Here is a 15,366-nt window from a genome sequence, read left to right as displayed (position 1 = left end):
TTACTACTCTTCCGGTCACATCAGCAAAATCTGTGGAAGTATCTTTCCCACTTCTTATGAGATATGATCTACTATTCTTCACTTAAGTCATTATTCTGGTATTCAGAGCCAAATTTAACTCTTTAATATCTTCTATATAATCAGCTGTTAACTTTTCATCTTTTACCTTTTTCCATCTTTCCCTTTTCTTTCAAAGATTGAACTTTCCATTAAAATGGCAGGCAGGAAAAAACCTTTGTGCTTCAAATTCACTGTCTTTTCTGTCCAGTTTACATTCCATAACTAAAGGCGCTTCACCTTTTTTCTCTCCTACTAAAGATTTTCCAAAATACATTACTTGAGAACATCATCCTCAAGCTGTTCATGACAAAAGGTTCTGTGGTTAACTAAGTTTAGGGTATTAGGTAAGCAAAGCTAAACAAGTTTCTTATAGAACGTCTCAGAATTTTTGACACAATCATTTGAATTATAAAGGAACATTTCTGCTTTTTGGTTCATATACAGATAGTCCTGTATAAGTTACATAAAAGTACAAAACATTCCCCTCAGGAACATCTTAAAGGAAACAATATTTTATCATATGCATTTTAAGAAATATTATGCCAATCCCTGATGGGCTAAAAGTTATCACATTTGATGCCCTAGAAGACTGCTGATACAGCTCCAAGAAGTATACAAATATTATGACCAGTCTACTGTCTTTTAGAATTGAAAAACTCTAAAATATTAGCCAAAATAGGAATTTAAAATGAGATCAAATAAAATTAATGGATTACTAATTATAAATCTTTCCATCTGTGGGAAAAATACTTCATAATTTTACATGATGAGGAAGTAGGAAGTGTCCTTAACATTGTGGTCCTAAATTATTTGCCATAAAAGAAAAAATTAAATTCAGTCCGTTTAAGTCAGTAATCACCCAAGCACTCATCTGTCAATCTGGAACCTAAATTGGTTGATCTCTAAAAGAAAACAAAATACAAACAGATACTAAAAACCAGACTACTGAGCAAGCATCTTAAAAGTAACAAAAATATATTACTACTAAATAAACTCAACAAAAATGTTTGTTAATACTTTATTAGTATTTTCTAATGGACAGAACGCAAACCAAATAAATTTTTTAATCTTTTTAGTTGAATAAAAATAACTGACATTCTGATTGTTTCTTCTTTGTCAAAGAAGGAAAGTATTGATAAAACAGTTAGGCACACAGTTGACACTGTACAATGATATGCACACATTATCTTTCAACAATTATAATCCTAAAATGTGCTCTTTATATTTTTTCCCTTGTAATACAGGAGCCATGCTCCTATAAGCAAAATTTACTACTAATAAAATAATTTTCCAAGGAGTGACAAAAGACTTTTAAAACAAGTCCTTAAATAAAAGGATGCAGCAACAACGGAATGTAAGTTGTTGAATTAAGAAGACAGTTTAAGCTACATCTCAAAAAATTAAAAATTCATTTATCTTACAATTACTCAAATACACATGCATTAAATGAAAATATTGCACAAAATTAAAATTTTATATTGTGAAATTTATATTATCCTTAATTTTTATAAAAATTGGTACACCTTCCGGTAGCACTTAACTGTTTGATTTTTTTCCAAACACCAGCAGCACAAACTTAAAATGAACAAACTGAAATATTCAAGAAAGTTTTTAATGTTTTGTTTTTTAAAAAAAATTAAGGCTAACCAAGTGCATCCATTGGTCAATGGCACAATTGATTTCAGCAACTATTTGGAATATCCTAATTATAGGAAATGCCCATCTAAGCAAAATATTTAAATAATACAATCAATTTTTAAGGTGAATAAACTATTATGGTTTCTAAATAGTTCACGTTACCTGAAAAATTAGAAAACACAAAGAATGATTAATTTTGAAAGTTCTTGCCTAAAGGCACCACTGACTTAAAAAACATTCAAAATTAAATACCAGAAGACATACAGCCTCTTCATGTATATATTCATATATGCAATAAATGCATTAAATGTAATAACTTTATTAAACATAGTACACTGTACTTGACTTATGGTTAAATATTTTACACACAGCTTGACCAAGTCATTCAAAAAGTATCTCTAATTTTAGCATGACCACAGCTCTTTCGGATGTAAACACAGATGTGCATAGAGAAGATGCACCACCATTTACAAAGACTATCATTTGACATTTTCCTCTTCTGAAATATAAACTCTTTTAAACAGAAATTACTTTAAAAATCCATTTACTCAAATAGTTTTTGGTATGATTGCAGTTATCTTGCAGGGCGCTATTTTGGAAATTTGCAATACTACATGACCTTTCTTTCCCTGGTTGATGGCCAGTGCTCCTCACATTATAGAGAAATGCTTTTCACAGGTACACGCCAGGCTCTTACTTGAGTTATTCTGTATACTCTTAGATTTATTCATGTCAAAAATATACTTGAAATGGGCAGGGGCATATGTGAAAATCACTGCACTTATGGCCATGCTGCTGCTTCCTACAGACCTGTTTCACACATCTTCACTTTTAAAGCCTGAGGCTCAGACAGAGGCCAAGGCAGGGAGACACCCTGAGAAGAAGAAATATTATTTCTTCCACCAGAGCCACTAAGGATCTTTTCTCACTTGCAAGCTGCAATGAAAGGGGTTTCACTTTATGTAATTCTGAAGACATGCAACATATGCTGAATATATGCACACTGTAAGTATGCACAACAGCATTATTACTAAATATGATTATTATAAAGCTTTAAAGGAAGGCTTTATTCTGTTAATAGGCCGCACTTCGTAAGTAGGATCTAAGTGAAAACAAGACAGTAATATCTTGTTCCAATCTTAAAGCTCCCAAATAACTGGGATACCAATACTCCATCCCTTTATCTTAAGCACCCAGACTTTCTTTTAATACCAGGATCTTGGCTCAGAGGTCTGATAAGTAGCTTCACTATTTTAAGGTTTTAGTGTTAAATATTTTTAAAACAAAAAAAGCTGACACACCCAAACCCTTAGTCAATGAAAGTATTTAAAACTATGCAGAAATCTTGCATAGAAGGGATATGAAGACTTCTAAGATGAACAAAATGGAGAGTGAGAAAACTATTGGAAATACAGAAGCTCCAAAACTAGAGAAAGTATTTTGTTTTATTGATATAAAATTAATTTATGGATTTAAAGGTATACACTGAGGGGTTTTGCCTACTAGCTTTATTTTGTAGAATTTTACGTTATGTGAAATATAAATAAAAGCATAGTTTAAAAAATATTATAGTTCTTTTTTCATCATTTATTTTCATATATGTACACTGTTATAGAATTAGGAATTTGTATACTTACTATGACTAATAAGCTCATTAATCATTTAATTTGCTATTTCTGCAGTTACCTAAGGCATGTCTAGATCACACAATTAAAAATTATCATATGGTAACTTTCCAGACTACTATTTAAATTTCTGTATTTTTAGAAGGACAAAATGTATTTGGCAGTTCTTCCAATAAATTATATCTTTCTTCTGTATAATCAGTAATCTGTTAAAGATAAAACTAATAATTTTGAATTTAAATGAGAGCCACCACATGCTTCTTTTTGCACAACAATGTCAAAAGAAAACATAAAATTGAGTACCATAAGAGCACAACACAGCCCTTAAGGCACACATAAGAATAAAAATTGCTATATATCAATGAATAACAAATCCAATCAAATTCTGGGTTTGATTGGTTTTATTTTATACTCAGCTTCATTTTATATCACAAAACTATAATTCGGGTATAAGGTTATTTCACACTTTAAGGGCATTCTGTCTCTTTCCCCAGACCTGAAAGAGATGTTCCAAGGATTATTCACCTGGCTAATCCATGATACATCAAAATGCTGACACATACCTACAAAATTATGCAAAACGAATTCCTCCAAATCGTATATTACACAGTCTCCAACTGTTAAACAAATTAGCCAATTTATCTGTGAACCACTGTTTTGTGCTTTCCTCAGCTTTCATATATACACTCTGGCACTTTGTCATTGCTGGAGAATGCTGATTAGTTTGAAATGGAAGAAACCAACACCATTCTTGCTTGAGATGGGGGCAGTATCCTCTCAATGTTGCAAAATATGCACCAAATCATTTAAGACATGGAAATCTCTCCTGGTAGTGGATTACAGATGAGAATGAGAAGAACCACAGACTCACGGATGTATTAATAATCTATTTTGAGACACTAAAAGACTGGTGCAGACACAACAGTGTATGAGTTAAGCCCCAGAAGATCTGTCCATATCATTAGTCCTGGACAAAATGAACACCAGCTTCATAGAGTGGAGTGTCACCTTTTCTGTAAAGAAGGCGCTTGAGTAGTTTGAAGTTTCTGTTTATATTTCTGCATCTGCTTTGACCGTGAATGCAGTTTGTTGAAAAGGTCACGGAATTTATACTGTGGAAATAAGGTTTCTAAAAAGCCTTCCAAGAAGACATAAACCATTCTCCTATTTAATTGGTTGTGCTGAAACATTTCAAAAACACGAAGAATACCTTTCCGTGTTGTCTCAGCCCCAATAATGTGCTTCAGTTCATCTAAATGAAGAGGGGGAAAATACACATAACTCATTACTCAAAGGAAACACAAGGTCTAAATTCTTAAATGCTCCTAGATTAAGGCATACAGCAGAGTAACTGATCAATGGTAGGTAACCAGTTAATGCACTTCAGCTATGTGTTATAGCTGAAACTTAGTACGCATCTTTGCATGCATGCATCTATCTACCCACTTATGCAAAAGCTACTGGGAGACAATACAGCCCAGGTATAAGAGGTTAAAAAAAAAAGTCTCAAAGATCCCAAACTACAATTACACCTGTCCCTTAATACCCATGTGATACTTACCCACCACCCTATGTTTCCTCATCTGAAAAGGAGGATTTATAATAACAAATATCCTTATAACTATAAGGATTTATAAATCTTTAATGAGATCATGTGAAAAGTAATCTGTAAACTTTGTAACATTATAAAAATATTCTTATTATGCCTAATGAATAGTGAAAGATGCTATAAGAAAACAAACTAATCCATTATGGTGAATAAAGTTTCATTGGAACACAGGAAAAAAAAACAAAAAAACCTAATCCCTGACCTACAAAAACCCTTGGCATAGTAACCAAGCCATACGAATACTAAAAGTGTACGAATATTTATAGTGGGGAGACTTCCAGATATGATAACAAAGAAAAGTTCCCTTTAAGGAAGTGACAAGCAGACTTTCTACTTGGGCAGGATTTTGAAAAATGCAATAAGATGACGTATTAGTCTTGGTGAAAAGAACATGAATGAGTAAATAAGCAGTAACTAGAATAACGAAGCATGTTCAAGAAATGGGGATAGTACAAGTTTGGCTGAATTGTATTGAGGATTCCTATAAAAGGAAGTGGAGAAAATAGAAAGGTGGCAGTGCTGTGACTGTGAGGTTGAGCAAAGTTGGCATTTATTCATAAATAACACCAAGTTACTACAGATATTTAAGTATAAGACCAACATGTACGATTATTCTTAACTGTTCATAATCAAGGCCCTGATAATATAAATATTATTTTGCTGCTTTGAAAAGAAACATGCAACTTCCAAAAAGTCTTTATCTAACTAGAGGTACAATATAATTTAAAGCAAAAATTCTGAGAATTTACTAAAAAACAGGCAAGGACTATATATATATAAATTCATATACTTTTCTATGTACCCTCACTTCCTTCAGCTCTTCATACCACTGTTCTCTTCTGAGCGAGGCCTGCCCTGGCCGCCTCACCTAAAACTGCAACTCATCCGACACTGCCTATTCCCTTTTCCTGCACTATTTTTCTCTTTAGTACTTAACACATATCTAACATACTATGTTGCATTTATTTGTTTTGTGTCTTTTTGAGTCCCTCTATTAGAATGTAAGCTCCAAGAAGGCAAACATAAGCGTATAGAACACTGCCTGGCACATAACTTTCAATAAATATTTAGTGAATAAAGATTTCTTCCAGCTGAATAACTGAGTCAGTCTATATGGCACAATCAGGTTTACCATAATAGTATATTAAATAATATCCTAAGCTATTGCTTATTTTTCTAAAATGTTATCTCTATAATTTGCTTTTTTACTAGCAAATGAAACAGTATATAGGTAGGAATTAAAATCATATGGCAAATTTCTAATTTAATTGTCAAAAGAGAAAGCTGATCGTTAAAATTTAGGAAGAAATTAGGAGTTCTGAATTATAAAACAAAATTATAGGAAAAAAATAGGTACTGTGTGATTAAATAACTTACCAATCTGTTTATTTACTACATCCAGAATTAAAATACAGAGAAAAGACATGTAGGCATTTTCAAAGATATTCATTAACAAGGGGCAAAACAACCATCACCACCTCCCAGTCACATTAAATTGCTTTTCACATTATATAACTTCTCTGAATGAAAGAAGAAAAACGAGAAAAAGTACATCTAAGGTAGTGCGACAGGTGTAACCTAATGAAGTAACTAAAATCAGACCAACAAAATGCCACTATTTATACTTTGTTCGGGATTATGTTTTAATTAATAAAGATTAATAATCAACCAATCAGTTGTTTCTACATAGTGGAGTCTTTGAAAGAAATTGTTTGTTCTAAGTGGAACAAATATTCTTCCTGAAAAATTCAAACTTTATATTATTTTATTAGCCCTTTCACCTGTCATGTATTCTATTAATTTAACAACTTGACTCCCAAAATGCTTCCAGGTAGCAGAGCGAAGTGGATAAAAGCCTAAGCTTTCATATCACTTAAAGCTGAGTCAGAATACCAATTGTTGCTTGGTAGCTACAAACCTTGGATAGGTTATTTAACCTCTCCGAACTTGTTTCCTCACATATAAAGCGGTGTTGTTAACAGTCCGTAGCTTTATAGTAGTGTTATGAGGACTGGTTAAGAATGTATGAGAAATGACTAGTACAGTGCCTGGTATGTATTAAGCCATCAAAAGATAGTTGTTATAATTCAAAGGCAGTTACACTGGCATGAAAAATGCTAAAAATTCAGAAGAATGACAAATTAAAGAGATTTTTAACTATACATGCCCACTCACCTGGCATAATTGCAAGTAATTTCGTTTTTCCTGCTACTCTTGTTCTCATTCGAATACTTTTATCTCTGCATGGAACAGTCTCTGCTAAAATGCCATTTGGCCAAAATGCATCTCTATTTGAGAAGATTAAATATATTTTGTAAACATTTTCATTTTCTAATGATACAAGTTGATAAAATTATTTCAAATTTCTACAGAAAATACAAATGTGAACAGAAAGAAGAAAAGTTTCTGAAATTTTATTAATATACAGGTATAATGAAATTCAACAAAGATGAACTAAGTGTGGGGTTCAATTTCAGGGGTTAAAAAAACACAAGAAAAAATAACAAATTCTGCACCAAGGCAGTTCATTAACACTAACAAAGACAGCAAAACGAAATACATAGATGGCTAAATCACAGCCATTTAAACACAAAGTGGGCATCTGCTGATTGAATATCTCATCCAAATGCAACCCTACAATATCTTGAATTTCAATGTCTTAGAGTTTAACAGCTATCTCCTTCAGTTATGCCATCCCACTCATCTAATAATTAAGCCTACATAAAACTAAATTAAATTCCAAGCCCACACCTTACAGACAGATTGACTATAATGGTCCTTTCACACATAAAACAGTCCACCCGTCTTAACTTTCAGTGTGCTTTACTCATGTTCCCTAATTCTTGGTCTGAAGGCAGGAACTGAGCACAAAAACTAAGCTTTCATCTGGGAATTTGGTGTGAGGGTGAGACTCCACAGAGCAGTGGTTCTTAAGTTTGCACATTAGAAACACCTGAGAGCTTTACAGAATCTTTCTGTAAAGAATCAGGCCTTTCGCTGGATTAATTAAGTCCGACTCTTTGGATATGGGATCCAGGCATTAGTAATTTTTAAAGCTCTACAGGTGATTCCAATGAATAGCCAAAGCTGAGAATCACTGCTCCAGAGGAACATCATTTACCTATCCTGACATAAAATGAACATGCCAGGCAGGTAGTCCAAGTTTTGGAAACAGTATAGTACAGTAGGAAGAAACTTAGCTTCAGATTAGAGAAACCAGATTCCCCACTTAGTAGCCTAAGAGCCTGTTCAATGCCTCTAATCTTCAATTTCCTTATAACAAAAATACTTACCTTGTAAAATGGCATAAAATCGGAAAGCATACATAAAGTACTGGGCACAGTGCCAAGAACTTAGTTACTGTTCAATACTGATAGTTCCCTTCTTGCTTCCTTTCCTTCCTTTCAAAATATGTGATGTCACGAATTTTTATGCATTGCTTATCTTCACTTTTAGAAGGAGTTTACTTCTCTGCTAGCTGTACTGTTCTCAAGGGACTGCATCTTAGCTCAGTAATCGGCTGAGTGCTAGGCACAGAGGAGTGGCTCAGTACTTTTTGTAGCAAGAACATATGAAGTAGAGTATCTACTTAATTTGGGTTCCTTGCACAGGTTCCAATATTTAACAAAAAATTACAGCTAGAAAGACATACTTAAAAAAATTTCAGTTACAATGAAGCTTAGCAAATACAACGAATCCACAAAACTAGATATTTGATTATATAACCATGTCATTTTTAGGTAAATATTTCAATTACCTTAGAGCCATAGTACTGCAATAAAATAATAGTCTATCATTTGAAAGATCTTTCTTCTATACTTTTCCAATTCCGATTTTAAAGAAACAAAGACTAATAGGTTCATGAGACAAACGTTTATTATAATTCTTTTAAGTCTTTTTGCTCATCAATGATAAACAAACCAACTTTATGTCCAGGAAGGAAACAAAAGCAATGAAAGTTAATTAGCGATAACAATGCTAAACTCTGTACTACCTGAAAGAAGTGACTGTGTCTTAAGATATACCTGAAACGTTTCACTGAGTCGGCTACTTGTTCAGGTGAAGTCATCCAATCAACATGGTCAACTATTTTTCTGAAAGTAAAGAAGTGTAAATGAGTAAGGTTAAACTTTTAGAAGCTGAAAAAAATAAACATGACTTTCATGGAGCAAGCAATTTAATTTGGATGTAAATTATCCCTAAGAGCAACAGATTGCTTTAATGAACTTCTTAAAAGGCCCAGAGAAAAAAATTCTCCTACAAAGGTTGAGCAAGCTAATTCCAGAAGTAGAAGTTTAAAGGCTAAGATCAGATTAAAAGTGAGGAGGAAAGAGTGGTACCTATTAATAGTATCACCATATGTAGCTCTAATAAGCTGTTGAAGTAGGTTTTTGATATTCCTTCGCAACCACTGATTTCTTTCTTTTAAGTCGAATACTTCATCCATGAGAAGCAGCATTACTCTAAGTGGAATATTGTCATCCACCTGACAAGACATGGGTAGAAATAAGAACAAGTTTGAATTAGCTATCTACTATGAACGGTTACTTTTGTTTCATTTACAGATGACTGGTATTATTTCACAAGTCAGAGAACAGTTTAAATTCTAGCCTTTATAATTTGACATTTAATTCTAATTTAGAAAAAATATTTCTAGTAGTCATTCTGACAGAATACAGAACTTCACAGTCCCACAATGATAAATAAATTTTAAGGCTATAGTTTAACATTTTCAAGGCAAAGTAGATTTATGATTGTCCTAGGAAAAGATGATTTGGTTCTTACTTTTGGTAGAGGTTGTATGAGTTTGACAAGGCAAATGTTAGACCCTTTGTCTATTTTCTGATGCATCTTTTTCATAAGAATAAGACATTCTCAACATCTCCATATATTTAATAGAACAAAACATGATCTATAAAGAATAATGTGTTTTGCTTAGTTAGTAAATTGTATGTATTTATGTGCTTTCAGGAAAAAGATGAAGTTCAATCCAGCATTAAACTAAATTAACATTACAAAAGGCACATTTTACTAAATTACTAGAATTTTCTTTTAGCTTTTAACAAAAATCAGCACACACGTGAGTATACAATCAGTAAGGTAAAAAGTAAAGGAAAGCCATAGGAATTCTTTGATGTGAAAAAATATGTATAAAGTAAAAAGCAGGTAAAGATTTAGTACAACATACAACTGCTGGTAATTTTATAATTCCTTCATCACCGATAAACTGCTTCCAATTATTTCCTCATCAACACCGTAATTTAAATACTAGCAAGAAAGCATGAGTCACACATTTTTTACTCTCATGTTGTAAACATTGCCTTAGCGCACCTTCCGTTCCACAAATTGAAATCACATAGCTCAATCAAAACCAGTGGGGAGAGGGAGACCCATGTCATTACTGAGACAGAATAAATACTTCTCTATTCTCTGATCACGTATATTCCTACGAGTATGGTGCCATAAGAAAATCTAATAAGCAGCTAAACTGTAAAAACCACATACCAAAAGGTATAATGTTATGGCTACTACACCATCAATAAACACAATAAAACATCTTAAAATAATCTTGAAAAAGCAAATAAATATATTATTTTTGTTTAAGATAGCTGATTATAAACAAATTCAATCAGAAACTCAAAGGAGATAATTATAACCTTAAAATAAATCTGCCTAATACATAGAACATAATACATAGTCCAAAAACAGATCCAAACATGTACAACAATCTCGTTTGTGATAAAGGAGAAATGGTAAAATACTGAAAGGATGACCTTTTCAGTAAATGGTGCTTGGATCGACTCGACCCACACCTCAATCCATATACAAACATCAATCCCTGATGAACTGCAGACCTAAATGTTGTTACAGTAAAACAAAAAAGATTTTTAAAGAAAGTTCTAGGACAGCTCTGTGACCCAGATATAGGCACAGATTGCATACATAGCACAAGAAAGCAACCTAGAGAGTAGATGACGATGCATTACACGTATCTGACAAAGAACTCACATTCAGATTACATAAAGCACTCCTGCTAGTCAAAAGGACTAACTAAGATAGCCACGCCAACAAAAAAATAACAAAAGGTCTTGACAGACACGTAAGACAGGACATTCAAATGGCCAATAAACATATGAAAAGGTGTTCAACATTTCAACAATTATCACAAAAATACAAATTCACATGAAATACAATGAGAATGGCTAAAATTAAAAAGACAAAATACTGAGTATTGGCAGGATGTAGAACACTGAACTCTCATGTACTGCTGGTGGCACTGTAAGTGGTACAATTTGAAAAAGTACTTGGCAGTATCTACTAAAACTGAACTTATATATATCCTCTGATACAGCAGTTTCATTCCTAAGTATAGATCCAATAGAAACATGTACAGACGAATGTTCATAGAAGTAGTATTCATTATACAACAAGTAGATTGTACTATATTTACAAAACGGAACACTACAGAGCCACAAGAATGAAGAAAGTACAATCACAAAACAACATGGAAGAATATCATAGTGTTGAACAAAAAAAGCTAAACTTCGCGGAGTATGTACCTTACAGTTTCATATATAAAAAATGTAAAAGCAGAGTGGAAGTTAGGATAGTGACAGTCCTTGGTGGAAGAGAAGGTCCTAATAGGAGCAGAGGACGAGGGGCTTTTCTAGAGTAGTAGTCATGCTGTTTTTTGATTAGTGTTAATTATATGGGCATGTTTAGTTTGTAAGAATTCATCGAGCTTAACACTTATATGTGAACAATAATGATATATATACATTTTACATTCATTAAAAAGTTAAAAAGATATGCCGAGTATGACTTAAACTAAATACTACCAAGAATAAAATTAACTCACATTATCGTCAAGTTGAGCTGCAACTCGGCGATGTTCAGGGTCTGAATCAGTCTTCGGAATTAAAGGAGGCACCTAAAAACAAAAACCAAACCCACAATGTAAACACACTAAAGCAGAGAGTGAAACACAACACAATAATAAATCTAAATGAGTATCAGCATTTGACTTTTAATACACTATATAAGCAAAATTTAACAATCTAAAATTGGAAACCAAATATACGGTGATTATTTCATTACCAAAAAGTTGTCTTTTACAAAACACATGACTTTTGAGTTGTAAGGAAAAATTATTTTGTCAAACTCCCATATTTTTTAGAAGAATTCAAAGCTAAGAAAGGTTAAATGACTTGAAAGCCAAAAGTCACGCATTGCATAACGACGTTTTGTTCAACAATACCACAGTGGTCCCATAAGATTATAATACTCTATTTTTACTGCATTTTTTCTGTGTAGATATATTTAGATACACAAACATGTACCAATGGGTTAAAATGCCTACAGTATTCAGTGCAGTAGCATGCTGCACAGGTTAGTAGCCTAGGAGCAATATGCGATACTATATATCCCAGGTGAAAAGTAGGTCTGTGAAACTTACACAGACATCTAGGTTTGTGTAAATTCACTCTATGATGTTCCCACAATGATGAAATCACCCAGTGACACAGATCTCAGAATGTATCCCTGTTGTTAAGCGACGCACGACTGTAGTTAGTAGTACTGCCAGGGAACAGAGCTCCATTCTTCTTTCTTTTTACCATACAGAGCTTTTGATAGTATGTTAATATGTATAAAAAATTAACAAAACGTTTGAATGGAAAGAAGGACAGAAAGATCACTATTAGCTGAAAATCATTTGTTGGCACAGAAAGGATCGTCAAGACCATCTCAAGTTACTGGTGACAACATAGAAGCCTAGAAAAGTTCCATCTTTTTTGTATGAAGTCATGAGTAATGAGCAGCCGAAGTAGGACTAAACAATCCTGATTTCAGTGTTAGTATTCTTCCTCCCAAATAGAAACAAAAATGGGGCATCAGAGAAGGTGTGGAAGTTAACAGAAAAGTATGATTTACACAATTTTAGAAATGGCCTCTTACATTAAAGAAAACCTATGTTTATATACATATCCCCTACATTCAAGTGTGATCTATCAAGTACAAAGTTCTAATAGCTGTATGTTTTATAGCCCTGACTACAACTTCAAATAACTATGTCAAAATGATTTTTAAAATATTAATTAAGAATTCAACAAACTACACAGTATAGTACCTTTATCTGTTAATGTAATTAAAAAAAATCTCCCTGGGAAATTCTTCTAGGACACATAGAGGTCTATACCCAGTAATGCATGACCACAGAAACTGATCGTAATGATGAACTTTTCTTCTCTTTGATCTGGTAATCATTCTATCACGTAAAACAGGAGAAATAAAACTTTATGCTTCCTGAGGGAATACTAGCATAACTCATTTGCACAACAGCATTTGTTTGCTACTAAATTTAGTAGTACTTTATGATAAAAATGGCATAATGAAATAAAACAAGACAAAGAATGCTAACTTTGCTAATTTTAAGTTTTTATTTTAAATGAATTTTAAAATCCTACTATAGCAGAGACTAATAAGTAACTGGATTTTATATCCATTTCTGGTAAGAATTTTTCTCTTTAGTTTTTTATTCTTTATGAGACTACGTGTCTAGCAAAGTGTGGAAAAGAAATAAGGTTAGGGCAATAAGGTAAATCCAGCCAAAATTCAATACATGTTAGTTGGCTTAAAAATAGTTTGCTTTAGACATTACTGAAAATGTCTTACCTTAAAAAATGATTGCTTTATGTCTTGACCTAATCTTTCTGACATTTTGCCCATGTTGTCTGACATTTTAGTCATTCCCTCTGCCAAGCTATCAGGAAGGGATTTAACTGCATTTGAAACATTCCTCATAGAATTGCGAAGAGGATTTACAAAAGTGTCCATCTAAAGGGAAAAAAGATATTATACCATGACTTTATTGTACCAAAGTTATTATCCAAATGATAAGCCTTGGAAAATATACAGTGCAACACTGGAAAAATGCAATAATGTTCTAGTCTATATTATGTCATTACATTTTAAAAGTACAGAAATGTTGTCTTCACTGTGTCTTAAAAATGTATTTTCGGCTGGGCACAGTGGTTCATGCCTATAATCCCAGCACTTTGGCAGGCTGTAACAGGAGGATCACTTGAACCTAGGAGTTTGAGACCAGCCTGGGCAACACAGTGAGACCTCATCTCTACAAAAAAAAAAAAAAAAAAAAAAAAAAAAAAGGCAAGCATGGTGGTACACACCTGCGGTCCCAGCTACTGGGGAAGCTGAGGCAAGAGGATGGCTTGATCCCAGGAGTTCAAGACTGCAGTGAACTGTGATCACATCACTGCACTCCATATACTCCAGCCTGGGCAAAAGTGAGACCCTTGTCACAAAAAACAAAGTATTTTCACATATACATGTATGATTTAAAAATCTGATGAGGTTATTCTTAGAAAATCAACATAAGCTTTGGGTGCCTTCTTATTAAAGAAATTTTGAATGAAAAAGTTTTCCATTCAAAATTTTATAAGAAAAAAAAGTTTTCCAAAACAGAAACTGATGTAACTAGAATTAGCCACTATATACTTCTGCCAAAGCTCAAGGCAACAACTGGGAATTCTGAGTTCATACTGAACAAAAAACAATCAGGTAAAATAAATAATAAAATGAAATAACTAGTATTTAAGATTTATTCTTAAAAAATAATTTTAGAATACATTATATGTGCAATTAAAATCTAAAGAGAAAATTTGAAGTTCATTACAAAGAAGGAAAAGAGACACTGCAAATCAGACATGTAAATCATATTTTAGTAAGGTGGAATACAAAAACTGTAAAAAGAAATACAACTAGAGATATAAGAAGAAATACAAATCTTCAGTGGCAGAAGGAAAAAATTGATATATGGCTATAAAATGTAAAATGATTTCAATTTATAAAAAAGAGAAATCTAAAGAAATCACAGAAACTGCACATGGGACTCTCTGAGAGATTTTTAACAGAAACAAAGAAATCAAAGAAAAGACACAAAACCAAAGTCATACAAAACTACAGTAATATCTTCCAAAAAATGTTAAGCATCACAAAAGCTATCAGGGAAAAGAAATTATATTCCATGCAAAAAGTAAAAAATGAGTAACAGTAACAAAAAATGAACCTCACTCCTTAGTAATCACAGCAATGTTAAAAGATGAGAAGAAGACAAAACTCCTTCACACTAATTATATTTTCATGGCTTCCATCAAGACAAACTAGAAGAGGTAAAATGAGTATTAATAAAAAGTGAATTTCAAGGTAACTGTACAAAGGCTGAGAGTTTTGGTTGGTTACTCCCTGGCTTAAGCTCAGTCAATAGTACCACAGATATGCTTGATGGAATATCCAACCCTAAGAGTGGCAATGGTAGAGTACAACTCAGAGTAAAACCAAAGGACAGAAATTAGCTTGAATAAGGATTTGAAAAACACAACTACTGGTGGAGAGAAACAAAAAGATAAAAAGATG

The 15,366-nt window shown here is 32.8% G+C and overlaps 1 protein-coding gene across 5 annotated transcripts in view; it reads right to left on the bottom strand.

Annotated features, from left to right (window-relative positions):
* Positions 1 to 1,064: 1,064 nt before the first annotated feature.
* The window catches only part of SNX13 (sorting nexin 13), a 133,698-nt gene continuing 119,396 nt past the window's right edge, over positions 1,065 to 15,366 (bottom strand). For 4 of the 5 annotated variants that reach the window (XM_021674181.2, XM_012450686.2, XM_012450687.2 and 1 more), the window contains 6 exons: positions 13,606 to 13,767; positions 11,792 to 11,863; positions 9,273 to 9,418; positions 8,958 to 9,026; positions 7,108 to 7,220; positions 1,065 to 4,575 (listed from right to left, as the gene is read on the bottom strand). In XM_021674181.2, the coding sequence (XP_021529856.1) occupies positions 4,328 to 4,575; positions 7,108 to 7,220; positions 8,958 to 9,026; positions 9,273 to 9,418; positions 11,792 to 11,863; positions 13,606 to 13,767 (810 nt within the window). In that variant the 3' untranslated portion in view covers positions 1,065 to 4,327. The remainder of the gene's footprint in view (positions 4,576 to 7,107; positions 7,221 to 8,957; positions 9,027 to 9,272; positions 9,419 to 11,791; positions 11,864 to 13,605; positions 13,768 to 15,366) is intronic. The other variant, XM_012450688.2, reaches the window with a different exon arrangement.

This window comes from Aotus nancymaae, unplaced genomic scaffold (genome assembly GCF_030222135.1).
Source record: "Aotus nancymaae isolate 86718 unplaced genomic scaffold, 86718_ANA_hifiasm-v0.15.2.pri h1tg000025l, whole genome shotgun sequence".
Taxonomy (NCBI): domain Eukaryota; kingdom Metazoa; phylum Chordata; class Mammalia; order Primates; family Aotidae; genus Aotus; species Aotus nancymaae.
Note: the sequence above shows the minus strand (reverse complement) of the source record. Positions and strands in the feature narration are given on the sequence as shown.